The sequence below is a fragment of the Monodon monoceros genome, unplaced genomic scaffold (genome assembly GCF_005190385.1).
Source record: "Monodon monoceros isolate NGI ecotype Baffin Bay Population unplaced genomic scaffold, NGI_Narwhal_1 Super_Scaffold_20, whole genome shotgun sequence".
Taxonomy (NCBI): domain Eukaryota; kingdom Metazoa; phylum Chordata; class Mammalia; order Artiodactyla; family Monodontidae; genus Monodon; species Monodon monoceros.
This window is the reverse complement of record NW_021703777.1, coordinates 60,961,966-60,987,542: the sequence shown is the minus strand read 5'-3', so window position 1 is coordinate 60,987,542 and position 25,577 is coordinate 60,961,966. Positions and strand designations below refer to the sequence as shown.

Sequence of the window (25,577 nt, the reverse complement as noted above, 5' to 3'; positions counted from 1 at the left end):
TTCATATACGAAAAGGCAAAATAAATGCTTAATTCTTTCCTTTTATTTACCAATTTTCAAAATGACGCGGTGGTTGCCTAGAATCCTCCAAAGCTGACCAAATGTTTTGTTTTTGGTAGTATCATTAGAAGCTCATTGATCTTATGTATTTTGTATATTAAGAATGTTAAGGAAGCCATCATCCACTTGCCTGGCCATCAGAACAATGCATTTCACTTACATGCTGGGGAAACCTGTGATTAGTCACCTGTTCTTTCCATCACTTTTGCCAACATGCATTTATCATTTCAGGTTTGATTGCCTGGGAGTCTCATTCATGGAGAAGCTGCTTTATTTAGATTGACTTTTTTACTATTCATTTTTTAGTATAGAGGTGAATTCTAGTAAGTTAAATAGTCTGATGAGATTTTATTTTGTACTTCATTGTATTTTACTTGGAAAAGTTTATGCTATACTTGAGAATCTTATGTGTTTACTCTGGGGACCTTCTAATGCACACCAAATAGTTGGTAGACTTCTCAACCTCCCCACCATGTACAGAGAATGCAAGAGTAGAAAAACCGGAGTCTAGTTCTCTTTCTTTCTAATATTCTTTCTAATAGAAAATCAGTACAAAATAGTCTGTTGTTTTTTCCATGACAGTGATGGTGGCCTGCGTTTTGGAGAAATGGAACGAGATTGTCAGATTGCCCACGGAGCAGCCCAGTTTTTAAGGGAAAGACTGTTTGAGGCATCAGATCCATATCAGGTTCATGTTTGCAATCTTTGTGGAATAATGGCAATCGCTAACACGAGGACCCATACGTATGAATGCAGGGGCTGCCGAAATAAAACCCAGGTATGTACAGACCTTACTGACAGTTGATATCTGTTCAGGATATAACCACGTTGGCCTAATCATCCAGGCAGATTTAGTGTGGTGGAACAGATTGGCATTTTCACAATTTTGATAGCATGCTTCTATAAGATTCCTAGTTTTAAATGAGGAAAAAGGTAACAATTCTGTTTTTCTAAAAACTAAGTTTTAGTGTGGTAATTTCTCTAAGCTAAGCTGTTCATCTTTTGGAAATAATAAGGCCTTGTACGAGGAATTTTAAACAATGAGTTTTGTTAAACCTTTTAATTGAGAAGGGTGAATATAAATTATATCTGGCAGAAAGGGCAGAATACCAAAGCCTTTTAGGAGAAGAGCCACCAAAGGCCAAGGTAGGATGAGTGTTATCAGCCTCATTTGTTCATCACCTCCAGTACCAAGTCTTTAGCTTTTTCTGAGGTAGGGAAGTGGGGTCCCTTCAATACAGCTTTGCTAATTACCTTTTTTTTTCTCTCCCCCAGATCTCTTTGGTGCGAATGCCTTATGCATGCAAACTGTTGTTTCAGGAACTCATGTCTATGAGTATTGCACCTCGAATGATGAGTGTTTAGCTCTTTTAAAAATCTTTGTGTCTTGTTTCTATGATATAGCTTTAAAAAAATTTTTAAAACAACAAAAATGTACTTGCACTAGGAGAAAAAGCATTTTATTTGTTTAATGATATGCATGCTTTGTAAATAGACAAATTTTTGTAGACAGTCTTGATGTGTTATTTTGTATTTCATGGTGTAAAACCAGTGAATATAACTAAAGTGTTTGTTAGTGGACTGGATGAAAACTGGTTATTAGGCAAGAACAGGGGTTGTAGTTACCCATGACTACTTTTAGCTATGCAGATTATTTTCTGCAGGTTTACAGCTCAGCACCTTCACCTGTTTAAAAAGAAAAGATAAAAATAAGTTACATATATGGACATGGTTGACTTTCTAATTTTGAGGTAGTTTAGTGTTTCCAAATAAATGAAGATGTTAAAATGTGGGGATAAAGGATGTGTGAGTAACTATAAATGATATGGTGGGAGTGCTTTTTGGAATTTGAGCCATATGGTCTTAGCTGTGGAAGGTGATTTTGTTGTACTTATCTATCTGTAAATGACAGACCTTACAGACCTTACTATAGAACTGGGAGAAGCATGTTTCACAGATGAGCAAGGTGAGATCCAGAGAGGCCAAGGAACTTTCCTTTGTCATCCAGTTCTCATTAAGAATTTAAAATGGAATAATTAGTGGCAGAGCTGAGACTCAAACACATGACTCTTAGCTACTGCTCTGTTTCATCACTTGACTTTACACATCTTGGCTGAAGAGAATCTGACCAAACACATCTTTACTTGATATTTCTTCCTTTCGTACTGCAGCTGAGTGATCCACACAGTGGAATGGTTTTGACAAATGCTGACAGTAAATTTCGTTATTTTTGGCTTAAGGAAAAACCAAGTCAGACATCAGTCTAATAGAACTATATAAATGTAAAGTAGCATTACTCTCATACCGCCAGGATGGATGCTTAAGAGGAAGCTTTTGACAGTGAAGTGGATAGAGGCAGAACAGAACTGAGTACTTGCCAATATACTCCTTCTGTTTTTTTTCTTATAAAAGCTCAACGTGAAGGACCAGAATTGTCTACAATCATTTCCTTTTAAAGGGGAATTTAATATAATAGTCACAACACCAAGGAAAATGCTGTGAAGGTAGAAAGTTACGGGAAATATAAACCATTCCAATCAAGTTTGACTCTTACGTGTAAGATAAAGTGAAAGCATCTGAGTCATAATAATAGCATTCCATCAACCACTGAATGTTCTTTTGGAGCCATGCACTCTACATTTTGATTACATACTTAATGTCCTTCCCTTGTGGATTCCTAACATCACAGAATTTCATTAAGAGCTATGTCTGATACTTTCATACTTGGTTCTGTCCTTTATTAAACAAAAGCACTAGTCATTTTTAAATGGTTATAAGATTTATTACCTACCTTTTTTCACTGGTATTTCATGTAAGGCATCAACCACTGTAATTTTTGCTGATGCCGAAGCCTGTCCTTGGGAATTGGATGCGTGGCACTCATATTCTCCGGCATCTTCCTTACTAAGAGGAGATACCTGTGAAAGAAAAAGGATCTTTAGTTTCTCTATGGCAGTGAACTTTTTTCTTGTGACTTCAATTAGGTCATTATTTCATAAGTTTCCTAACATGACCAGGGGTTTCATAGCAAAGTGTTTCTACTGCTAGAAACAGTGCAAGTCTTGTGTTAGGAGTAATTATATAGCTATCGTATTTGGTCTGCCAGGAGGATTCCTACTATGAGGTAAAGTTGTCATGGACAACTTTAGGTCACATTGCATAGGTTAAAAACAGGATAGGTGCACATATCCTCATTTGAGGGAGACCTTGGTGTAGGGTATGTGATCTAAGTACTATCCATGCGTGTCCATGGCTATCAGAGGTCAAGTAAAATAATCAATAATTGATTAAAATAATGCTTGGGTCATTAGTTCCCTTTGAGGATTTTGCTTTGAACTCTTAGGGGAAAAAAAAAGTTGGTTCTCACTTATATTTTGGTGATTTCCAAAACATCCTAATAAACCCCAGCTGTTTCTTTTTGGGTTTTTTTTGTTTTAGTTTCCTTTGAAAGAGAATCAGCAGCTCGTGGTAAGGCTGTTCTAAAGAGATGTGGAAGGGCAGACGAATACTTTGAGCCTGGCAGTACATCAGGCACCTTTGGTTTGCTCTGTCTATTCCTATGAGTGAAATCCTTGCTAGCTCTTGGTACTCACCAGCACCCAGCCAGTTACTTCATGCTTTTCTGGGCCACCCCGGGTCTGAATGGCCAGGTTGTCTCGGTCGCCAGGCAAGAGTTCTGTTCTTTGAACTCCATAGTGACCCCTTTTAACCTGGAAAAAAAAAGTCGGGTGGGGGGAGGATATAGTCTGAGTTCTCTGCACTGAATCATCAGCTTGGAAGTGGTCAACATTCCTAGAATTGCACAGGGTATGCATCAGACTTTCTAACTGGATTAAACCCAGCAGTTTCCATATTACCCTTTCCTGAATACTTATGTAAAATATACATTCTTTTTTTTACTTCTTCCTGTCAGTTTCCCTCTAAGCTTGTATATTTTGAATTAATGTATTTTTCTGCATGTTTGGGGAATACAGACTGTCACACTTCCCTGCCACTGGCTACCATCAGTAACGCATGCCCTTGTAAATTCTGCTTCTCAGTGTTGGGTCTTGTTGGCCATATGCCATTTTGATAAACTGTCACCGAGTCCTAGGTTTGATACTTGGGACCTTGTGTAAGAGCTCAACTCTTGGGACTCTTCCTGCAACAGCCTCATCAATGGAAAATAACAGGTTGAGTCCAAAGCCAATACCATTACCTTATTCTGAGGGCTAAGGGTTCATCACATGATTTACTAAAGACCTGAGAACAAAAACGCCTATCAAGTACGAGCTGCTGTCGTTGTTCTCTTATGACAAAACTTGCTATCCCTGTGCATGTCATGATGAGATTCAGAAAGATGAAGAAAGAAGAAACTGGGTTTCCTTGGCTTGAGGCCACTAGAGAATACTGTCCTACATCCCCCCTCGTTTAAAAAGGTAAACTGGGGGGCTTCCCTGGTGGCGCAGTGGTTGAGAGTCTGCCTGCCGATGCAGGGGACACGGGTTCGTGCCCCGGTCCGGGAAGATTCCCACATGCCGCGGAGCGGCTGGGCCCGTGAACCATGGCCGCTGAGCCTGCGCGTCTGGAGCCTGTGCTCCGCAATGGGAGAGGCCACAACAGTGAGAGGCCCGCGTACCGCAAAAAAAAAAAAAAAAAAAAATCTAAAAAGGTAAACTGTGTTCATTATGTAAACTTTGGAAAATGTATAAAAATTCACAGAAGAATAAAATTTACCTGTAACCCCTCCATATATATACATTTAGCATAAATTTCTAGAAGTGGAATTGCTCAGTCACAGTATAAATATTTTAAGGCTTGTGATAATGATGGGTTTAAAATATGTATATCAAAGAATACATGAAACAATGTTTGTTTATTCCATCCCAGCCTTCAAGAGTTAAGTTGATGTTTATTGATATTACCTTTGTAATTAGAAAAAAGGATTTACAGTCTAAAATAGGTAGTTTTCATTTTTTATAATTAAGCAAATCTTGAGTTAGATCATAGTATCTAATTTTTTTTTTGACACTTTACATCAGAGTTGCTTCTCCTACTTGTGAGCCCACTGCCACCACATGCTGTTACTAAGCTGTTGTCTCAGCATCAAACCCACCCTTTATTTTTTCTGCTTCATGACACCAGGATTGGCACTCTGCAAACCATGTGGAATCTAGGCCAACTCCTACTCTGTAAAAAATACCTAGCATTACTTATTTGGAATGCCTGGTTTTCGCCTGTTTGCTTTTCTTTTTTTCCCTGAGACTTCCCCATATTGCCACTATTAGTGAGAGAAAACCAGGTATCTCAGTGTTTTTCTTATATGAATGTTATAAAGACAAAACAGATAAACTAAATAGGCATCTTTTTCCTTTAGTTTCCAAGTTGCAAGAAATGGTTTATACTAGTGCAGATCTTGAAACATTTATTTAAAAACGGTTTTAAATAATGGTTTTGGTATTTCTCTCTTTTTTTTTAAATAATGGTTTTAAGTATTAATTTGATTCAGTGGCTAAAGTAATATATCTCTGGTCTTTATATATTGAATTTCAGAATTCTTTAAGGGTTTTGTATGTGACCAAAGCAGAAAAACACTACCGTGTTGAAATAGTGAATCTTAGCAACTGAGCTGTTGCTCCTCAGCTCATGTAGCTCTCAGTAAAGAGCATTCTGTACCAATTAACCCAACCCACTGTGTGCCAAGAAACTGTTCTTGTTAAGTATTTGATTGGAAAATGAATGCTTATATTCAACAGAACTCATATTTTAATTAACATATTGTAAAAAGTTTTATATCATGTAGAAAACATACAGAAAGAAGTGCAAAGAATTTTTACATGGCAAATTTTTATATGGCAAACTACTGCCTTACTTATGTAAGGGGAGTTGGTTGATAAATACATTTTTGGTTTGAGAAAAAAAGATGCAGGCTGAGCTGAGAAAAGTGATTTCTAATACAATTCTACAGATGTGCAATGGGCTGGAAGTTTGTAGGGTGGAAAAAACTGCCTAGAAGTCACTGCTCCCCATAGAGCCTCAACTAGGTGAAGAATCAGAGGGAGACCCAGGAATTCACCTCAGCCCTCTGTGGTTGTGTTTTAGCTGCAACAAGCAATAACTAAGAAAAAGGTGTCAATGACTACAGAAACAGGATGCATTAGTCTGATTGCTACAGGTTGATAAACCTCAAGCATTCACTGAATTGCAGGGATCATTTATGCAGCTTAGAACATATTTGTTGTGCCTTTTTGGTGAAGTTTCAGAATTCTATGATGAAATAGAATACACAACTGTTAAAAATTTTAAGCTCCTCAGCCACTGTAAACAAATAAAAGAATGGTTGGCTAGGAAGAAATATTTGTAATACACGATAAAGGGTCAGTATCTCTAATGTACAAAAAGCCACAAACTGATAATAACAAGAATCAACCGAATAGAAAAATGACTAAGGCTATGAACAGGTAATTCATATAAAAGAAAATTCAAATATAAAAATATTCTGAATGTAGTCAAGGAAATTAAAGCATTAATGAGATGATACTTCTACCCATCATTATCAAAAACTAAAAAGAGTGGTAATATTCAGTGCTGGTGAGGATGCAGGGAAATGACATCCAAACATTGCTGGGGAGAGTGTGAACTGCTACCATCCATTTAGAAAATGATCTGACAATCAGACAAGAAAAAGAAATAAAAGGTATCCAATTTGAAAGGGAAGAGGTAAAACTGCCATTATACTCAGATGACATGATTCTGTATATAGAAAACCCTAACTGTCCACACAAAAACTACTAGAACTGATAAACGAATTCAGCAAGACAGCAGGGTACAAGAATACCATACAGAAGTCAGTTGCATTTCTTTACACTAACAAGTATAAGAAAGGGAATGTAAAAAAACAATACCTTTCAAAATTGCACGCCCAAAAATAAAATATTTAGACATAAACCTGACCAGGAAGGTGGAAGACATATGCTGAGAACTATAAACCATTAATAAAGGAAACTGAAGATGATTCAAAGAAATGGAAAGATATCCCATGCTCTTGGATTGGAAGAATTAATACTGTTAAAATGGCCATATGACCCAAAGCAATCTGCAGATTTAATGGGATCCCTATCAAATTACCCATGACATTTTTCACAGAACTAGAAAAAATAATCCTCAGGTCTATATGGAACCATAAAAGACCCAGAATTGCCAAAGCAATCCTGAAGAAAAAGAACAAAACAGGAGGCATAACCCTCCCAGACTTCAGACAATACTGCAAAGCTGTAGTAATCAAAACAGCGTGGTACTGGCATGAAAAGAGACATGGATCAGTGGAACAGAATAGAGAGCCCAGAAATAGACCCAAACACCTACGGTCAATTTTCAACAAAGGCAAGAATATACAATGGGAAAAAGTCTCTTCAGCAAGTGGTGTTGGGAAAATTGGACAGCCACATGTAAATCAATGAAGTTGGAACACACCCTCTCACCATACACGAAAATAAACTCAAAATGGCTTAAAGACTTAAGCATAAAACAAACCATAAAACTCCTAGAAGAGATCGTAGGCAAAACATTCTCTGACATAAATCGTACCAATGTTTTCTTAGGTCAGTCTCCCAAGGCAATAGAAATAAAAATAAACAAATGGGACCTAATCAAACTTACAGGCTTTTGCACAGCAAGGGAAACTATACAAAACCTGAAAAGACACCCTACAGAATGGGAGAAAATATTTGCAAACAATGTGACCCACAAGGGCTTAATTTCCAAAATATACAAACAGCTCATACAACCCAACAACAAAAAAAACGACTCAATCGAAAAATGGTCAGAAGTCCTAAATAAATATTTCTCTGAAGAAGAAATACAAATGGCCAATAAGCACATGAAAAGATGCTCAACGTTGCTAATTATTAGAGAAGTGCAAATCAAAACTACAATGAGGTACCACCTCACACCAGTCAGAATGGCCATCATTAAAAAGTCTACAAATAACATGCTGGAGAGGGTGTGGAGAAAAGGGAACCCTCCTACACTGTTGGTGGGAATGTAAATTGATACAGCCACTATGGAAAACAGTATGGAGGTTCCTTAAAAAACTAAAAATAGAATTACCATATGATCCAGCAGTCCCACTACTGGGCATATAGCCAGAGAAAACTGTAATTCAAAGATACGTGCACCCCTGTGTTCATAGCAGCACTATTAACAATAGTCAAGACATGGAAACAACCTAAATGTCCATCAACAGATGAATGGAAAAAGTAGATCTGGTTCATATATACAATGGAATACTACTCAGCCATAAAAAGAACAAAACAATGCCATTTGCAGCAACACGGATGGATCTAAAGATTATCATACTAAGTGAAGTGAAGTAAGAAAGAGAAGACAAATACCGTATAATATCACTTATATGTGGAATCTAAAATACGACACAAATGAACCTATCTACAAAACAGGAACAGACTCACGGACGTAGAAGACAGACTTGTGGTTGCCAAGGGGGAGGGGGTTGGTGGAGGGATGGAGTGGGAGGTTGGGATTAGCAGATGTAGGCTATACTCAGACATATAACTGAATCACTTTGCTGCATAGCAGAAATTAATACATTATAAATCAACTATAGTTCAATTAAAAAAGAAAAGAAACCAGACAGAATTCCTTGAAAACAGGAACAAATGAGATTAGCAGAGTGCATAACACACTGTAGATAAGAAATAAATGTTCACTGCATTGAGGGTACTAAGGAGTGCTCTAAGAGGTACACTGCCTCCAACTTGTCAGATTTTTTAACATTTTCATAATTATTAAGTGAGGTGGTAAAGAATTTAAAAAAAAAAGAAAGTAATCTGACAATGTCTATTAAGACTAAAATTAAATCTTTTGACTTAGTCATGTATCTTTTGGGGGAATCTATCCTATAGGGGAAAAAAAGGTGGTTGCATGTAGGATATGTATACTCAGATATTTAAGGCAGCATTACCTAAGGTGATGAAAAGTTGGAAACACAGAAACTGTGTTTATTATGGTATATCCACACTTGGAATATTATGTAGTTCTTGAGAAGCAGACCTGGAGGGATGCCCATGAAATATTTCTTGAGAAACGCAATTTCAGAGTAATTGCGCACTACATCCCCACCTCACCCCGCACACTGGGAATATGTGTTTGTATACATTTGGGCATGAATAAGGGTATAGAAAGATAAAAACCTGGGAAGTTCACATTGGTTATTTCAAGGAGTGGAAGGAGGTGGGAGGATGTTATGACCTCTTTCTTTATACATCTTTGGATAGTTTCTCCTTTTTACCACAATCACACACATATACATATGTATATACATATATATATATATATATTTTTTTTTTTTTACTAAAAAAAGAATATTCTTAGAGGTCATGAAAGTCCTAATCTGAAGAAATGTTCAGGTAGGAAAAGAATAGAAAGCCTTAATCTCAGAAACATCTAAATGTTTGGAAGGAATTCTGGTGTTTCACCTTCCCTGTAAGCATCCCTCTGACTTACCAGGGTTAAGGTAAATTCAGCTATTTCAGTTCATTTCCCCATTTCAAAATATTTCCCTTGGAATCTTTATAGGCTAGGGGTTTTCTGAAAAAAACTATGGGACTTGTTAAGGTCACATGATAAGTCCTGGTCAGGAGAGCACAGACCACTCACTAGGCTGGGCCTGCCATAGAACTGTCACTGTAGCCTGAAGTGTCTCGGAGAGAAGGCTCATCCTGTCAGTTCTGCTGTTGCTAAGAACCCTTGAGCAAGAAAGACATGCTACCTTCTTTGAACCTTGGTTTAACAAGTCAGGATTCCAAGATTCATTTATGTCCAAAAAGCAGTTCTGCGCTTAAATTGGCTTTGACAGGTGATCTTAAATATAAATCTGCATTCTTAACAGTTTGGTTACAAGGAGAGTGGGGCAGAAAACAAATGGCCTGTTTTAGTTCTTTAGGTCAGTGACTCTCCAAGTGCTTTGACATGGTCCATCGTAAGAAATATATTTTGCATTGCGATCTGGAATATACAAAGGAAAAGTTTTATGAAATACCTTTACTAAATGTACCTTTACCTAAGACATTTTATATTTTATTTTTTAAGAAAATTCTTGTTGTGATCCCTACATTAAATTCAAGACTCACTGATGGGTCATGGTCTGCAGTTTGAAAAACACTGCTTTAGGTCATGCATGTGGCAAAGTACATTATGAAGGTGGAAGAAAATCAGCAGAGCCTGGCAGTTGGGTTTTTGTTTGTTTTGGCAAGTCTGTAGACATTTTTTTTTTCTGTTTCTCTCTCTCCACTCCCACTCCATCCATTCCCACTGCCCCGCCCCTCCCGAACTCCCCCAGTTGACAAGCCCTCAGGGAAGTCCATGGAATCTGCCCCCATAGGATCCTAAAGTTTAAAGGAAAAGATTCCTGAGGTTAATTTATTCCCTGGTATGTGCGTACGTTAGCTGGAGCGATAGGCAGAGCAAGGACTGAAGAAATTACTGTCAAGATCGGTCATGAAGGTCACATGCCCTGGGACGCTTGGGTCACCCTGGCTTCTCATTGTGTATCCCTAGAGAACTGCACAGAGCTTTTTATGGATATCCTTTGGAAAAGTTGTTCCTCACCTCTCCACCCCCTGGATCAAACCAGCAACCTCCAAATAAGCAATGAGGAGCATAAGCAGCTTTTGCTGAAGGCCAGGAGGAACACATCCACCGGCTGCATTTTTGCTTTTCACTGCTCCTGCCTCCCCTTTTAAAAAAAATAGTTTACAGAGGTAAAATTTCATCCCTCCCTTTAACAGACGTTCTGGCTGTAAAGGGCAGTAATAGCACAGCTGGTGTCATCTCTGCCCACCCCCCAGCCCCAGAGAGGTTCCAGAGTCCCCCTGACACCGCTCCTGCCAGATGGCCACATGGGGGACCCGGAGGTTAGCAGGTGACCCAGCCTGGGTCAGAGCGCTTCAGTGGGAATTCTACAAAGCAGCAGAGAGAGGAGGCGCTTTCTTTCCTCTGGGGTCTTGAAACATTATAATGTGACCTTGGAGCTGCCAGTGACACTATGCCCTATAGCATGGAGGAATCTTTCTGAAGTAGAAGGAAAAAATGATGTAAGTGTACATTGAGAGCAAAGAGTCAAGAGTTAGGGTTCTGACCCAACTGTGTACCTCTATCCAGCTGCCCTTGAGGCTAGAAACGTCCCCCCCCCCCCCTTTTTTTTTCTCTGTTGCCTAAACTAGTGTGAAGTGAGTTTCTACAACTTGCAACAGAAAGAGTTCTGACAATGGGAGCCAAAATCCCTCCTGGAGTTCTAGAAGTTGCTCCCCTGGTCAGACACCAAGCAAACAAGATAATCAGCAGAGCCCATCATCCACCTTAGAGCTTGCTGGAGAAGAAAAGCAGCTGAAAAGGGGCTTCTTGTCATGCCTTTTAACAGAAACTAGATTTCCCTCTTGTTAGCGTGAGTTTGATGATATTTACCCCACAGACTGTTGTGAGACTTAAGTCAAAAGGTATAAGGGCAATAATGTAAAATAATGTACAGTATGACTGTGAAGTATTACTTGAGCTGGCAAACGAGTGTTTTCTCTTCCCTTCTACAGACACACTAAGAATATGTTGTCTTTCAAATATGAAGATAGCTATACAAGATAACCGCTCCTCAAAGGGAAACATGTTCAGGAACAAGAGCTAACATCTCCTGAGTGCTAATTACGTTATCTGACAACGGGCCAAGTGATGTAGCTGGGTTACTTTATGTAATCTTTACAAGAATGCTATGCCATGTTCATGTGGAGGAAAAGCTGAGAGAGCATTGTTTTTCAATCTAGGGTGGCTTTTCCCCCAGGGAACATCTGATAATGTCTGCTGGCATTTTTAACCGTCACAGTGGTGTGTGTATGTGCGCACACGCGCACCTGCTACTGGCATCAGGTGGGTAGAAGCCAGGGACGCTGCAAAACTACTTACTGTGCACAGGGCAGCTGCCACAACAAAGAACCATCTGGATCAAAATGTCAACAGTGCTGACGTTGAGAAATCCTGGCTCAGAGACAACCCAGCCAACCCGCCCAAGGAACTCACAATCTTAACTTGTAACAATGTTACATTGTGACACACACACACACGCTCACACTCACATATGCACACACACACACACACACACACACACACACACAGAGGGCGGGATGGGTGTTTAGCATCATAGTTCTTCCAGCTCCTAAGGCTCCCTGCTCAGGGACTGCTAACAAAAGCAGGGCAGGGACTATTCTGGAGGTCAGTAAAATTGTTTGATAGATCCAGGACAGGTGTCTGGAAGACTGTCAGAAGGCCTTGAGTTTAAGGAGCCGCAGGCACTGGACTGGCTGAGGACTTTAGGCTGTTACTACCCTGTGCAGCATAAGAGGAGCCGGTCAATCTAGGGTATCTTCTGAAATCTGGGCCACTGACCTTGTTCCAGATGAGGACAGGGGTTGGGATTCCGATGACCTCACAGCTCAAGTACACCTGGGCGCCAGTGACATTCCAGATATCCTTGGGGGGCGTCACGATGGAGGGACCTATAAGAGAGGGCACAAAGTCAAACCATCCTTTTAAACAGTCTTTAACATCCCTCAGCGTGCTAGTAATCTGTTAAGTATTACTAGGAAGTAAATACCTCATTATATTTAGGAGGCTATACCCTCTGTTGATTACCTGAAGCCAATTTCAAAGACCAGACTAGCTTACCCCAGCCACCAGCGGGAGTTTAAGCTATTCTTTGGTGATGCATACATCTTGACAGTCAAAAGACAATTAGGAAGAAAAACATATTGCTTACAAAATTTTCTTCTCCCACGAATCATGCTTAAATGAGTGTTAATTTACCAGCTGTTTTGCTTATCTGCGACTTTCCAATTAATATAGTGAAACTTTACTCCCAAAATAGTTAATGTTTCTCTTTTTTATATACCAGTATTTCTGTTTGGGGGGAAGGGGCAACAAACAACCACTCCTTGGTTAATGTGCTGGACACTCAGCACATCCACTGCTAATTCGCAGTGCCTGGTTTCAGGCACCAGGGGCCTTCAGAGAGTCCGCATTAGAGGGAAGGAGAGCCAGGAGCCTGGGGTGACAGCGCATTACTTCCAGAACCGAACCTGGCCTGAACCCAAAGCTCGACGCCATTTCTTCAAAGAATGAGTTAATTATTCCCTCTGAATTTCAGCTCTCCACTGCCTTGGGTCTTCCAGCTGAATAAAATATCTAACTTTAGGGTCATCTTGCATCACAGTCCTGGGAAAGGGACAACCTCCCCTTGGGGCCTGGAAAGTTTTCTGGCATAAGCAGCATTCAAAGGGCATGAAGTCTCCCCTTTTGCAACAGCCCACGATTAACTTCTTGAAACAGAAAGGAAATGATAACAGCATGTAAGATTTTTCCCACTCATCTAAAGTATTAGGAGCTGATTTTTAAAAAATCCCTCAGGGTAGTTTTATTTTTCCCCTTTGTAAGAATGTGCAAAACAAAGTTTTGAAAGCTCTAAATATATTTCGTGTTTCCTTCCCTCTAAACCCTAGGTCTGAAAGGAAGCATCTATCTTGGCCAGGGGTCTTGGCTTTTCTGTGGCAAACATGGACGTGGTTAGCACAGCGGTGCTGTGTTTATGTGTGTTGCTGGCTCTGTCTCCGATGCTTCCTCGTCTGTCCTCACCAACACAAGGCCCCACAAAGGGCAGGGTAGGGCAGGGCTGGGCCTCACTGCATCCCAGGCTTCCTCCAGGGCCCTGGGACCCCAAGAGCTAGGACACCACAGAACCGGATCTGGCTCACCTCTGAGGGCCCCAAGAGACTGTCCTCGTTCCCACACACGGACTTGGTGGGATGACCTCAAGGCTCGGGGGTTCTCAAGGGAGTGTTCTGAGAAGAATACACCAGTGTTCAGAGATTGGAGGGGCTCGGGAACAAAGCTGCCTCTCACGTAGCAAAACCACATGAGGAATGCAAGATTCCTGTGAGATCTGAGTGCCTCAGCCTTGTGACAAACCATTTATTTCAACTCACAGCCATCTCTCTATAGGCAGAGCAGGGAGCAGAGTTATCTATCCATCTTTGCCAGGGGCAGATTCTGGAGAGCACATGGAAGAACTCCAGCCTAATTTTCTGTCACACATCTTGAAGACATGCTATGGATTCCTCTGACAGCCTAATTTTAAAACTAAGATATTCTTTTTTTTTCTAATTTTATTTATTTATATTTATTTATTTAGCTGCGCCGGGTCTTAGTTGCGGCACACGGGATCTTTTGTTGCGGCATACGGGCTTCTCTCTAGTTGTGGTGCACTGGCTCCAGAGCGTGCGGGCTTAGTTGCCCCACGGCATGTGGGATCTTAATTCCCCAGCCAGGGATCGAACTGGCGTCCCTTGCATTGGAAGATGGATTCTTAACCACTGGACCACCAAGGAAATCCCAAACTAAGATATTCTTTATTTTACTTATTTATTTATTTTTGGCCACACTGCGTGGCTTTCAGGATCTTCCCTGACCAGGGATTGAACCTGGGCCACCACAGTGAAAGCCTGGAATCCTAACCACTAGGCCACCAGGGAAGTCCAAAACTAAGATATTCATAATTTTAATATAGTCTGATTTATCAAAATTTTCTTTTATGATTAGTGCTTTTTGTGTCCTGTTAAATTTTCTTTTTGGGTAGCCCATGGCCCTAAAGATCTCCTGTTTTCTTCTACAAGCTTTATGGTTTTACCTTTCACATTTAGGTTTGTGGTCCATCTTGAATTAATTTTTGTATATGCTATGAAGTAGAGGTCAAAGTTCATCACTCTCTCCCCAAAGGACAACCAATTGTTTTGGCATCATTTGTTGAAAAGACCATCCTTTTCCTACTGAAAGTGGTGCCTTTGTGGTAGATCCATTGATCATATGTGTGAGTCTTCTTCTGGATTCGCTATTCTGTTCCATTGGTCTATGTGTCTATCCTTGTACCAACAAACATGGTATGATTTACAATTAAATGTAATAAAACTGAAGCACTGAATGGAGAACAGATCTGTTTTATCTCCCTGCAATTCTCTCCTTATTCCATGAAGCAGAACATTTCAGGAGGAGCAAAAATTCTTTAAAAACATCTGAACCTACCCAGGAATACTCTGAGAGCCATCACCAGGGCATTCAAATTAGGACGAATCATGCTGTGAGTTCCTCTTTCTCTCTCCCAACTCTTGAAATGCATATAAAACCTTGGGTGGATGGGCTGAGTCAATATTTGGACCATCCCAAGAACATAAATAATTTTGTCAATTCTGCTACCAGGCAACACCTAGAATTCAACAAGAGTTGCATACCACAAAAATCTGTATTACTCACTGACCCCTGTTGAGTTGATGGGGTGGAGAGGCAAAGGAAGGGCCATCAGGACCAGTTTGCTGCACAGCATTTACAAAACCCCTTGCTACTTCAGATGTCCCTGAACAAATGTTGACCCACAGAGACACCAAGTGGACACGTTCTGTATGGAAGTGAAGGATGGTGAAAATATGTGGGGCTGATATGATGGCAGATCCAACAGCACTGCACCCTGTCCCCACTCTGAAGAACCACCATCCCACATACTCCACTGACAAGCAATTTCACTGCCGAAATCACCTCAAATTGCATGTGTACCATGCAATTCAATTCCTGAAGGTTCTGTTCTACCTCAGGAGAGCAGTTGACAAAATGACTCTTTACCAAAATAATTTCTAAATCTTTCCACATTGCCTTTTTTCCAAGAAGGCCGAAGCAGACCCAGAATTATTTCTGTTTTTAAGGATAAAATAACTTTTTAGTTCATTCTGAGCTCATTTTTGGGCAGAAAGCTCAAAACCAGCCCTTGAGGCCAAGCCAAGGGTAACAACATTGCCATCTAAATCATGCACAGTGTTTGGATTCCACTTAAAACAAGTCACAGAATATTTAAATGTATAGGGACAAACACCAGAATAGGTTCAATTATTTATTTATCCTTGCCTTTGTTCCAGTAAGGACTTCAGGCTGCACAAACATCTGTCTAGCAGACATCCTGTACAGATTAACTGCCCACTGCCTCTCTCCTCTCCTTCCCCACTGTGGACAACTCCAGGCAGCAACCAAGCTGTCACAGTGATGCCTGGTGGCTGATGTGGGGAGAGTCCATCCCAAGACTTTCCCCACCTCCAACTCACCCTATCTTTCTATTTCACATGAATGTCCCCAAACCAGGCTACTCCATGTTCCATTCTTACCTTTCTCAACTCAGTTCTCATTCAATTTCATTCGATCTTTCTCAGATCTCTAAGTTTGTTTTCTTGCTCCCCCCCCCCCTTTTTTTTTTTTTGCGGTACGCGGGCCTCTCACTGTTGTGGCCTCTCCCGTCGCGGAGCACAGGCTCCGGACGCGCAGGCTCAGGGCTCCGCGGCATGTGGGATCTTCCAGGACCGGGGCACGAACCCGTGTCCCCTGCATCGGCAGGCGGACTCAACCACTGCGCCACCAGGGAAGCCCGCTCCCTTATAAGTCTTGCCTGGTAAACTTAGGTGGTCTCTTCCTTTTAATCAATCCTTGAAGAGAAAGAGGAAGAAAAAGAAGGGAGGGAGGGAGGAAGTAAAGGAAAAGGAAAAGAAAGAGAAATAAAGAGAACCAGGTCCTGAATGAAACTGTGTAAGGAAGAAGAAAGTTTTAAGTTTGGAAGAAAACTAAAATTAAATTTAAGGAACCAGTGTCACCTTAAAACTACCTGGAAGGAGTCAGATTCTCCTATGGAATGCCCACCTAAGTCTACATCGTCCCCCTCAGACACTCTTATTTAAATTCTAGACAAATGACCCACAGACCACAGATTGCTTATTCAATTATAACCTAAAATTAGCTATGGTCTGAAAAATCACTAAAGATATAGAAAAGGAAGAATTTTCAATGGATTTAAATTTGTAATATTTCAATTTGATTCTGAAGAGGTAAAGAAGGGCAGTTCTCACAAAACACACAAATGTCATGAGAAAAAGACCCTGAAATAGAATTAATTTTGAACTTGACAAGAAATTGATTCAACCTGATCTTACATAAAATTGTAGGAGAGGACAGAGTTAAAATTTGTTACCTATAAAAAGTATGGGAATAATATAAAAGAAATATGTGAACAATTTCCTAGTCTCTTACAGAGCACAAAACACTCCCCAGACATGACCTGAGATGCCCTCACCATGTTACCATTAAAACAAACAAACAAACAAAAATACCCAAAGCACTTTTGCGAAGAGAACACTTGGCTCTGGATCCTTGTCTACTGCTTATAGCCAAGAGACCTTGGACAAGTCACTTACCCATTTATACAGAAGAAACCAGGGCAGGTCTAAGAATTTTCTTTTTGGGCTGGAAGTGAATGTACCCATCATGAATGTGTCCTAGAGCACAGTCATATGGCATCTTTGACAACCATGAAGTTTTGAGGCTCCACTGCCTGGTTCTGGGAGCTCTCATTCCCTACAAATCAGTCCAATGCACCACCTCATCTACCTAAATGCACTGTACATGACTCATAACAAAGTTCATTCTCCCAGTGATGAAAAAAACAGAGCTTTATTATAAAGGTATCAGTAGTTACCTAGTTAGCCAATTTTTTCATCTGGAAAAGCTGCACAGAAGATGTTAGGAGAGGTCATGTTTTGGAGCTAAATATACATACTTGATTGAACCTGGGAAATGGTCAAAAGTCAAATTCTCCTTAACAGTCAATTTTTGTTCGATTTTGTTGATATCCTATTCAACCGCATTTTTTTTCATTGCTGCCTTCATTTTCCCCATGATCTCTCCCATGTTTACCCTACAAATTCACTCTTCTTTCTTATTTCTACCAAATTCTCTGCTTCTAGCATTCATGCTCACTCTCTCATTACATGCTTATTACCACTTCTAGAACCTTTGCTTATGCTGATGCACTTGCCTACTTGGGATGTCCTCCTTCCTCTCATCTATTATCTATGCCCTACCCTTTTATTTGGAGCTCTAAGGCTGAAGTTTCATCTCCTTTTTGACTTTTTTTTTTTTTTACAGCTCCAGTTTGCACTTATTTCTTCTCTGAAATCTTGTTGAGTTCAGAGTTAGTGCCACACAGCTTAGTGCATCATTATTCTCTAGTGCTTTCCTTAGCAGGGCTAATTGAAGATGCCAGTGTCCTGATAGAGTCATAACCGAGCCAGAAACTCTGGAATCAGATGGACTTCGTGTTCATTGGGAGGAGGGACAGACCAGATTGTATGTAGTGGAAAAAGGGCAGCAGTAAATTCAGAACATAACATGACTAGTCATACGGAACTAAGAAGATAGCCACGATCTTGAAAATATACCAGTGTACACATTTGCCAAGGTACCTAAACAAAGTGGTGCTATAGTCACTTCTTATTTATCAACTGGAAGATTATTTACTGCGACTTTCTTTAATCTTCCACTTGACTTCCTCTTGCCATAAACAAGGTTTCTTGGCTACTGCCCACTCAACAACCAATTTGTATACAATCTGGGATGTAAAATAATTTAAATATATATTAGCTAAGAAAGTTCCAATGAGAAGGGTAGATCTGCTGTGGGGAAACGATCATCAATCAACCATACATCAAAAACAGGGTTTCTGCAATATGCTGGGTTATATTATTCACATTATAGCTCACTAAGTACTTATTAACATGGCTAAGAGAGTCCAGTATAAAGACTTCTCCAAGTTATGGTAATTTGCAAACCACACTCATCTTGTCTCTTAATGATGCTGGGTCCCAAAATAGCTCACAGAGTATGTGCATTCATACCAAAAAAGGAGGGTTTAAGAACGAAGTGAGACACCACATATGGAGATAAAGAGTTCAGACAACTTGGCAAAAATCCCCAGATTGGATTCCGATAACACGTTGAAGGGAAAAGCACCAAACAAAAGTACAAAATGGGAAAAGAATAGTAGGAAGGCACTATGGCCAAGAGGGGGAAGGGGATGAAATATGTGGAAACTTCCTGATATTAAATAAGGGGAAGCAGGAACTGTATGGCTAATTAAAGGGCAGAGCCATCTGCCAAGGCAAGTCATTTCGGGAATTTCTAGAGGTGCGGTGATACAGCAGCTGACCCTAGGTATGAGAATCTGGCACACAGTCTCATGGGTATCAGTTGAGGACAGTAAGGGCAGGAGAAAAAAGTACTAAATCTCAAGCACCATAGGCCAGATTTAACTTCAGAGATTTTGTTTAAGGCAAAGTCATCTCGTTATGGTTGCTACTGTTGGTCATTTACATTTTAGTGTGAGTGAAGGCCCAAAAGTTTATAATGATGGGGTTCTCCCAAACACTGCTGGGGGTAAATGTATGTAAGAAATGCTTCCTCTTTTTCGGATACAATATATTGAGGTGGAATGGGGAGGTTTAACAGATATAGACAGATTAAAATGCTAGGAAGGTAATAGACTGCTCTACCACTTCTGAGTTATGTGACACTGAACAAGTTATTTAACTTTTCTCAGTTTATTCATCTGTGAAATGGGATAATACCTAAGTCATTAGATTTTCAGAAAGATCAAACAAGATACAGCAATTAGCACAGTACCTGGCATGGGGTAAACACTCAGTACGTATTAGTTACTGCTTTTATTTCAAAGTAAATCCTTATGACTGGAGCTAATACAAATTGCTTCTTCAGAGAATGGAGATGACACATCGTTTGGAGCTGGGGTGGCTGGCAAAAGGAGCTGGTATCTGAGCAGGCCCTGAAGTTCAGAAGTAAACTTTCTCTCAAGGAAGGTTTTCAACTTCAGAGACCTGCCTGAGCAGAGGTGTGGAGGCAGGAAAACAACAGCTGGCTGGTGGAACAGCAAGCACCCCAGTCCGCTCGGGGAGAGCATAGCTGAGATTCGGATGTGGAGCACAGTGGAAGGAGGAGGGGGGGAAACTTTGTGGTCCACTGCGTCTCTGAATGTTGGAGAGATGTGATTCAAGTGGCATTTCAGGAGATGACTTTGGAGGCCTTTGCCGGACTGGGACAGGGTGGGGATTAGAAGCCTAAATCAAGGTGGTAGCAATGGGAACAGAAAGGAAAGAGGCAGATTTGAGAGATTATTCAGGAAGAACCAACACTACCTGGGAACTGACTGGATGTGGGGATGAGAGAATGAGTCAAAAGTTGTGGGCTGGGTAAGAGGAGGCTGCGACACCATGGACAGAAGCCAGGGTGTCTGTCTGAGAAAGGCCTTGGATTGGAGAAGGGGGAAAGGATGAGTTTGGGCTTAGATTTGCGGATTTGGGCAATGAGGAGGTGCCGAACCCCACAGAGAGAAAGGAAACAGACTGGGAGACCAGTGGTACCAAGGTAAACACTGTCAAGTTTACACTTTAGCCCTGGCAGGCTGGGTGGGTTCCTGGGTATGGAAGGAAGACAGCTTTGGCTTGCTCTCCCAGGGACAGCTTCTCTGGAGGGAATTCCATCAGCTCGCTGCTGACACCCAGCCCATTCTCACCCCACCCCATCCCAGGTAAAGCAGGGGAGTAGACAGCTAAGACACTGCTTAGCAACCAGCCACTTATCGGCAGGGGCAGTTCATCTGAAAGTAGACTGTCCAGTATGATGCAACCCTGGTAACCGCATACACAGATCCTGTGAATTACATTTCTTGGCTGACAGCTAGTTATCTCTGGGTTAATGAGACACCCCATTTTGGCTCCAATCTTTGATACTGAAAATCTTCCTAGAGTGTATTAATCTTTTTTTTTTTTTCTGTAGTAGATATCATAGTATTCAGATGTCTTTCTATGATTGTGACTCTTGCAATGTCTCAGAAGTATCATAAGTTTGAACGGACCATGGAACATAAAAAGAAAGTTGCTGTTTCTTGTAATTTGTTGCTTGCAAACCAATCTCTTATTTCATGATGTCTTCTTATTCTTTTCCCCTAACAAGTATGGACCCAGCACAAAATGACAGAATAATAACCAAGGGTCTGACTCCAGGCTGAGGTTCCCACCCACAGGTAATTCTGGTACATGTGGTCTGGGGTCATCCTTGGAGCAACGCTGCACTAGGTAAAATAAATCCATGAGGGATTTAAAGCCAAGTTCAGATGTGTAAGGTGAAGAGATCACTCTGGTGGCCGTGTGGTGGCTGAGCTAACCTGGGGCTGTGTCAGCAACATTGCCAGGGGATGAGCTCATGTATCCGGCAAAGCTCCCATGGAGCTGGAATAGCTAAACTACCATCACAACACCGGCATGACTGACATCCACACAAGTTAAGTTAGCGGGCTACATTTTTATGTGGTTTGAGCATATGGAAGAACTGACTTCACACAGAGAACCTTTATGAAGGGAAACTCCCTAGTTATGTGGGTGTATCTTGTTCATGCTAATGGAGCCTTGGAAATACTTTTTTCCCCCATATTTCGTGGGCCTGTCCTATCTGGACTGTGACTCACCTTAATTCCAACACGTGAAAATTTAGGGTCACTTTTTCCTATTCTGCAAGCACAGAACTGGGTGGGGAAGTTTCCACAGGAGGGCACTTATTGCCACCTGATTCTGAGCTTCCTAGAAACCCAGAGTGCAAGTTCCCCCAGGACACTTCGTCTTTGAGTCCTTGCCTTCCCTACACACCCCCAAGTGCCTGGTACCGTCAGGCATCAGAAGTGTTTCCTGAGCCGAGCTGTGAGCTGTAAGGGGAACTCCTCCAGAACCTGGAGGCTCACGCACCCTCAAAGCTTAGTCTCTGTCCATAGGCCCCGAGCTGACTAACAAGGGATGTAGTCCAAAGAAAGAGATGCTCTTGAACCCTGCCCCTAGGGGGAAGGATATGAGGGACTGCCAAGTGGCCTTCAACTTCAGGAGGGTTGGACTTGCTAAGCCTAGTGCCTAGAACATTTTGGAAAGCTGAAGAAGGCTGAGGCCTGAGCTCCCAGGAGGACCTGGGAGGATGCTACCGTGGAGCCACTTCTGCAGTTCCCTGTCCACTAGACAGCCCGGGCTCCAGGGAGCTTCCCACCTGGGGTCTTTAGTAGAAGACTAAAGCTCTTCAGTTCCCTGAGAACTAGATAAGTCCTCCATTCCACTTCATCCAAGGAAGAGTTTTACATTGTAGGAGGCCCAGTAAATCCCTCAGGCCAGGCTGACCACTCTGGAAGCAGACTGTGGGGATGGACAGTGCAGTACCGGGTCACTCTTTTAGATTAGGAATTATCAAAAAGAGGAGATTTGTTCAGTCTCTGGAAGGTTATGCAGGTTGGAAGAGATCTTGCAGAGGGGCATCTGCAGGAATAACAGGCACCAGACACACAGCCAACAGGGCAAGCTCCAGCCACCCAGGAACCAGCCTCTAAGAAGGATGCTGTCTTGCAGTGGCTGCCAATCCTGGCTGCACACTGGGCTCCTCTGGGAACGGTTAACTAGTACGCAGGCCTGGGCTGCATTCCCAGAGTTTCGCATTGGTCTGGGCGTTGGTCTGGGTGTGGGGTCTGGCACTGGAATTATTTTTTTTCAACTCCCCAGGTAGAACCACTCACTTAAAACACGGCTTCAGAGCAGGAGATGCTCAGATGACAAAGACAACACCAACGTGGAAAGTAAGAGAGGAGAAGAGGAGGACAGATTTGGAGAAACATTGCTCCCAAGTCTTTTCAGGGAGAGGCTGAGGACACTGGGAGGTGCAAGCATTTAAGGAGAAGAGAGGAATGTTCCAGGAGCTGGAGTGAAGGGTATAGATACCCGATAACCTTCTTATTGTTACTATTATCGCTCTAGCTCCATGGGGGGTACGGTGGGCCATGTCTGACCTCCCCCCGTTTGTCACAAGCTTTGAGTTGCCTGCTCTCAGAATCTCAGTAGTTCTCTTTCTATGCTGTTTTCCATTTTCCTAAAATAAAGCACTTGGTTCACATCCCCAGCCCCACCCCTGCCCCTCTCCTGCCCTCAGAATTCCTACCCGTGATGGCAGTGCCAGAGATGGGGCTCTGCATCCGTCTGGAGTCTGTGGGTCTCATTTAAGAGCCCACTAAATCTGGACCCTTTGCCTTTGCTCATTTAGAGTCAGATCGCCTCCCTGCTAAGATGCATTCAGCTCGGCTTTGCGAGGGCCTGGAGCCGCATTAAACACAAGGGATCTGTGTGAGGCATGGCCCCCTCCGTCCCCCCCAACCATGAACACAGTGTGGGGCATGCTGTGCCTGTGCCTGGCTGGCATTTTTACCCGGTGATGTCTTTGCCCGTCAGGCCCCAGTCTCTACAGCTCTCATGGTTACAGTTGCCTCCTTGGCCCAAAACCCCAGACATTAATCAGCCACGCATAACGGCTCCCCCTGTTCTCTCTCAGTGTTTTCCCCTCCTTCACTTGTGCCCTCTGGTTATTTTCTGTACTCCTCTGTGATCTCCACAGACTTGAAAGCTCTCAACTATTTACCCCAAGTCTCATCCTTTGTTTATCTCTGCTTCGCTGAGTGTTCTCAGATTTCCTCCCCACTTCCTAGTAGGATTTAGGTTCCTTCTCCTGTGTTCTGCACTTTTCTAGCACTGCCCTCCAGGCTCAAACTGGAACAGAACATTCCTCTTACCCATGGGCTAATTCTTTTCATGTGCGTCCTGAGTACTTACTACATTTGCTACTGTGTACTTGCTTTGTGGACATACGGTGTGTTCCCAGTATAACAAGACATTCTTTCTGAGCGCTGAGAGGAAATTCACATTACAGAAGGTGCTAGATGTGGGTGCAGTGGACCACCTGAGCTTGGAAGAGCTGGATTGTTCAAAGACGCTCAGAAGTGCCAAGTAACACTGCTCTGAAAATCAGGGAAATGGGCAGGTCTCTGATCACGGGGGAGGAAGACCTCTCTAAGAGGAACTGGGGGACTTTGAATAAGGGTTTTGTATTTTTCATTAGTGAGGCAAGTCTTGCTTGCTCTTGTTGGGTGGAGGTTGACCTGGAGCCCACCCTGCTGGGTGTGAGCTATGAAAGTGGGAACCAGACTTCCCTGGTGACGCAGTCGTTAAGAATCCGCCTGCCAATGCAGGGGACACGGGTTCAATCCCTGGTCCGGGAAAATCCCACATGCCGCAGAGCAACTAAGCCCCTGCGCCACAACTACTGAGCCTGCGCTCTAGAGCCCGTGCGCCACAACTACTGAAGCCTGCACGCTTAGAGCCCATGCTCCACAACAAGAGAAGCCACTGCAGTGAGAAGCCTGTGCACCGCAACGAAGAGTAGCCCCTGCTCGCCGCAACCAGAGAAGGCCCGCGCGCAGCAACGAAGACCCATCGCAGCCACAAATAAATAAATAAATAAATAATAAATCAATTAAAAACAAAAAAAAAGAAAAGTGGGAACCAGGTAAAGGAAAGCTATGCTACCTCATGGGCGAGTAGTTACCCCAGAAGGAGGGTCTCTGGGGGCATATAAATGCTCTTTGCTGCTCTTACTGGTATTTATAGGACCAGACAACTTTACTTTGGCATCTTGATTATTTTCAGACAGTGATTATTTTTCTATAATTAGTGGTTCTTTTTCTTTTCTTCTTTTTTGTTTTTTTTGAGTTGTTTTTTTTTTTTTTGCGATACGCGGGCCTCTCACTGCTGTGGCCTCTCCCGTCGTGGAGCACAGGCTCCAGACGCGCAGGCTCAGCGGCCATGGCTCACGGGCCTAGCTGCTCCACGGCATGTGGGATCCTCCCGAACCGGGGCACGAACCCATGTCCCCTGCATCGGCAGGCGGACTCTCAGCCACTGCGCCAACAGAGAAGTCCCTGCCCCTGTTTTTTTTGAGTTTTGTTTTCCTTGAGTTATTAATTCCTTTTACAATGCAGGAAAAAAAGGGGCTCTCATGGTTTCAATAGTAAACTGGGTTTGAAAGGTTAAGATACCGCATCTTTACAAGGACTTGGAGCAACTGCATGTGAAGTGTGCTATGGGGCCTGTCATCGAAACATCCTTTCCCTCTGCAGGTGTTTCTTCTAGGGCAGCCACCAGCTCCAGCCTTGGAGATTCTATTCTTCTGTTTAAGTAAAGGAAAGTAATTTCCTTTCAGAGCAGTAGCTGGGATTTCAGACTGGGCACCTCTTTAGAGCAGCCATGCATAAAAGCAGGAAACTCGTTCTTTACAAACTTGGGGAAGAAAATGTCCACGATTTTCCCGAAATCGACATAGAACCTGCGCTTTATGCCTCCTTAGTCCTTGCCTTTTGGGTACATTCTCAGGGGATCTCTCTAGCAAACGTGTGACCCCTTTAGCAAGCTGGGGGCTTCAAGGGGATGATGCCTGCTCTGCCTGTGAACAAGGGGTGGAAAGCAGCCCAGGCTTATCTAGTCCGTGGGAAAGGATTATGGTCTTTGAGCCTGTAAATCAGTTAAACTGACACTTGAAGAGAAGAAAGTAGACTCAAACAGATAAACTGAGACAAGACCCCCGGGACAAGCATGACGCTGGTAATCACGAAACCTGCTTCCGCCCACACATCCACGGGAGCTTGGCCTCTGTGAAAACACAGTCAGATCTCTGCAGCTGAGAGAGCTTAACCT

The 25,577-nt window shown here is 42.3% G+C and overlaps 2 protein-coding genes across 2 annotated transcripts in view; one reads left to right on the top strand and one right to left on the bottom strand.

Moving 5' to 3' along the window:
* Positions 1-1,579, top strand: part of POLR2B (RNA polymerase II subunit B) — a 45,829-nt gene extending 44,250 nt beyond the window's left edge. The window contains exons 24-25 of the mRNA XM_029235216.1: positions 643-838; positions 1,336-1,579. Of these exons, the coding sequence (XP_029091049.1) occupies positions 643-838; positions 1,336-1,425 (286 nt within the window). The 3' untranslated portion in view covers positions 1,426-1,579. The remainder of the gene's footprint in view (positions 1-642; positions 839-1,335) is intronic.
* The window catches only part of IGFBP7 (insulin like growth factor binding protein 7), a 75,360-nt gene continuing 51,290 nt past the window's right edge, over positions 1,508-25,577 (bottom strand). Inside the window, exons 2-5 of the mRNA XM_029235217.1 lie at positions 12,490-12,599; positions 3,654-3,770; positions 2,852-2,978; positions 1,508-1,746 (exon numbers count right to left, since the gene is read on the bottom strand). Of these exons, the coding sequence (XP_029091050.1) occupies positions 1,727-1,746; positions 2,852-2,978; positions 3,654-3,770; positions 12,490-12,599 (374 nt within the window). The 3' untranslated portion in view covers positions 1,508-1,726. The remainder of the gene's footprint in view (positions 1,747-2,851; positions 2,979-3,653; positions 3,771-12,489; positions 12,600-25,577) is intronic.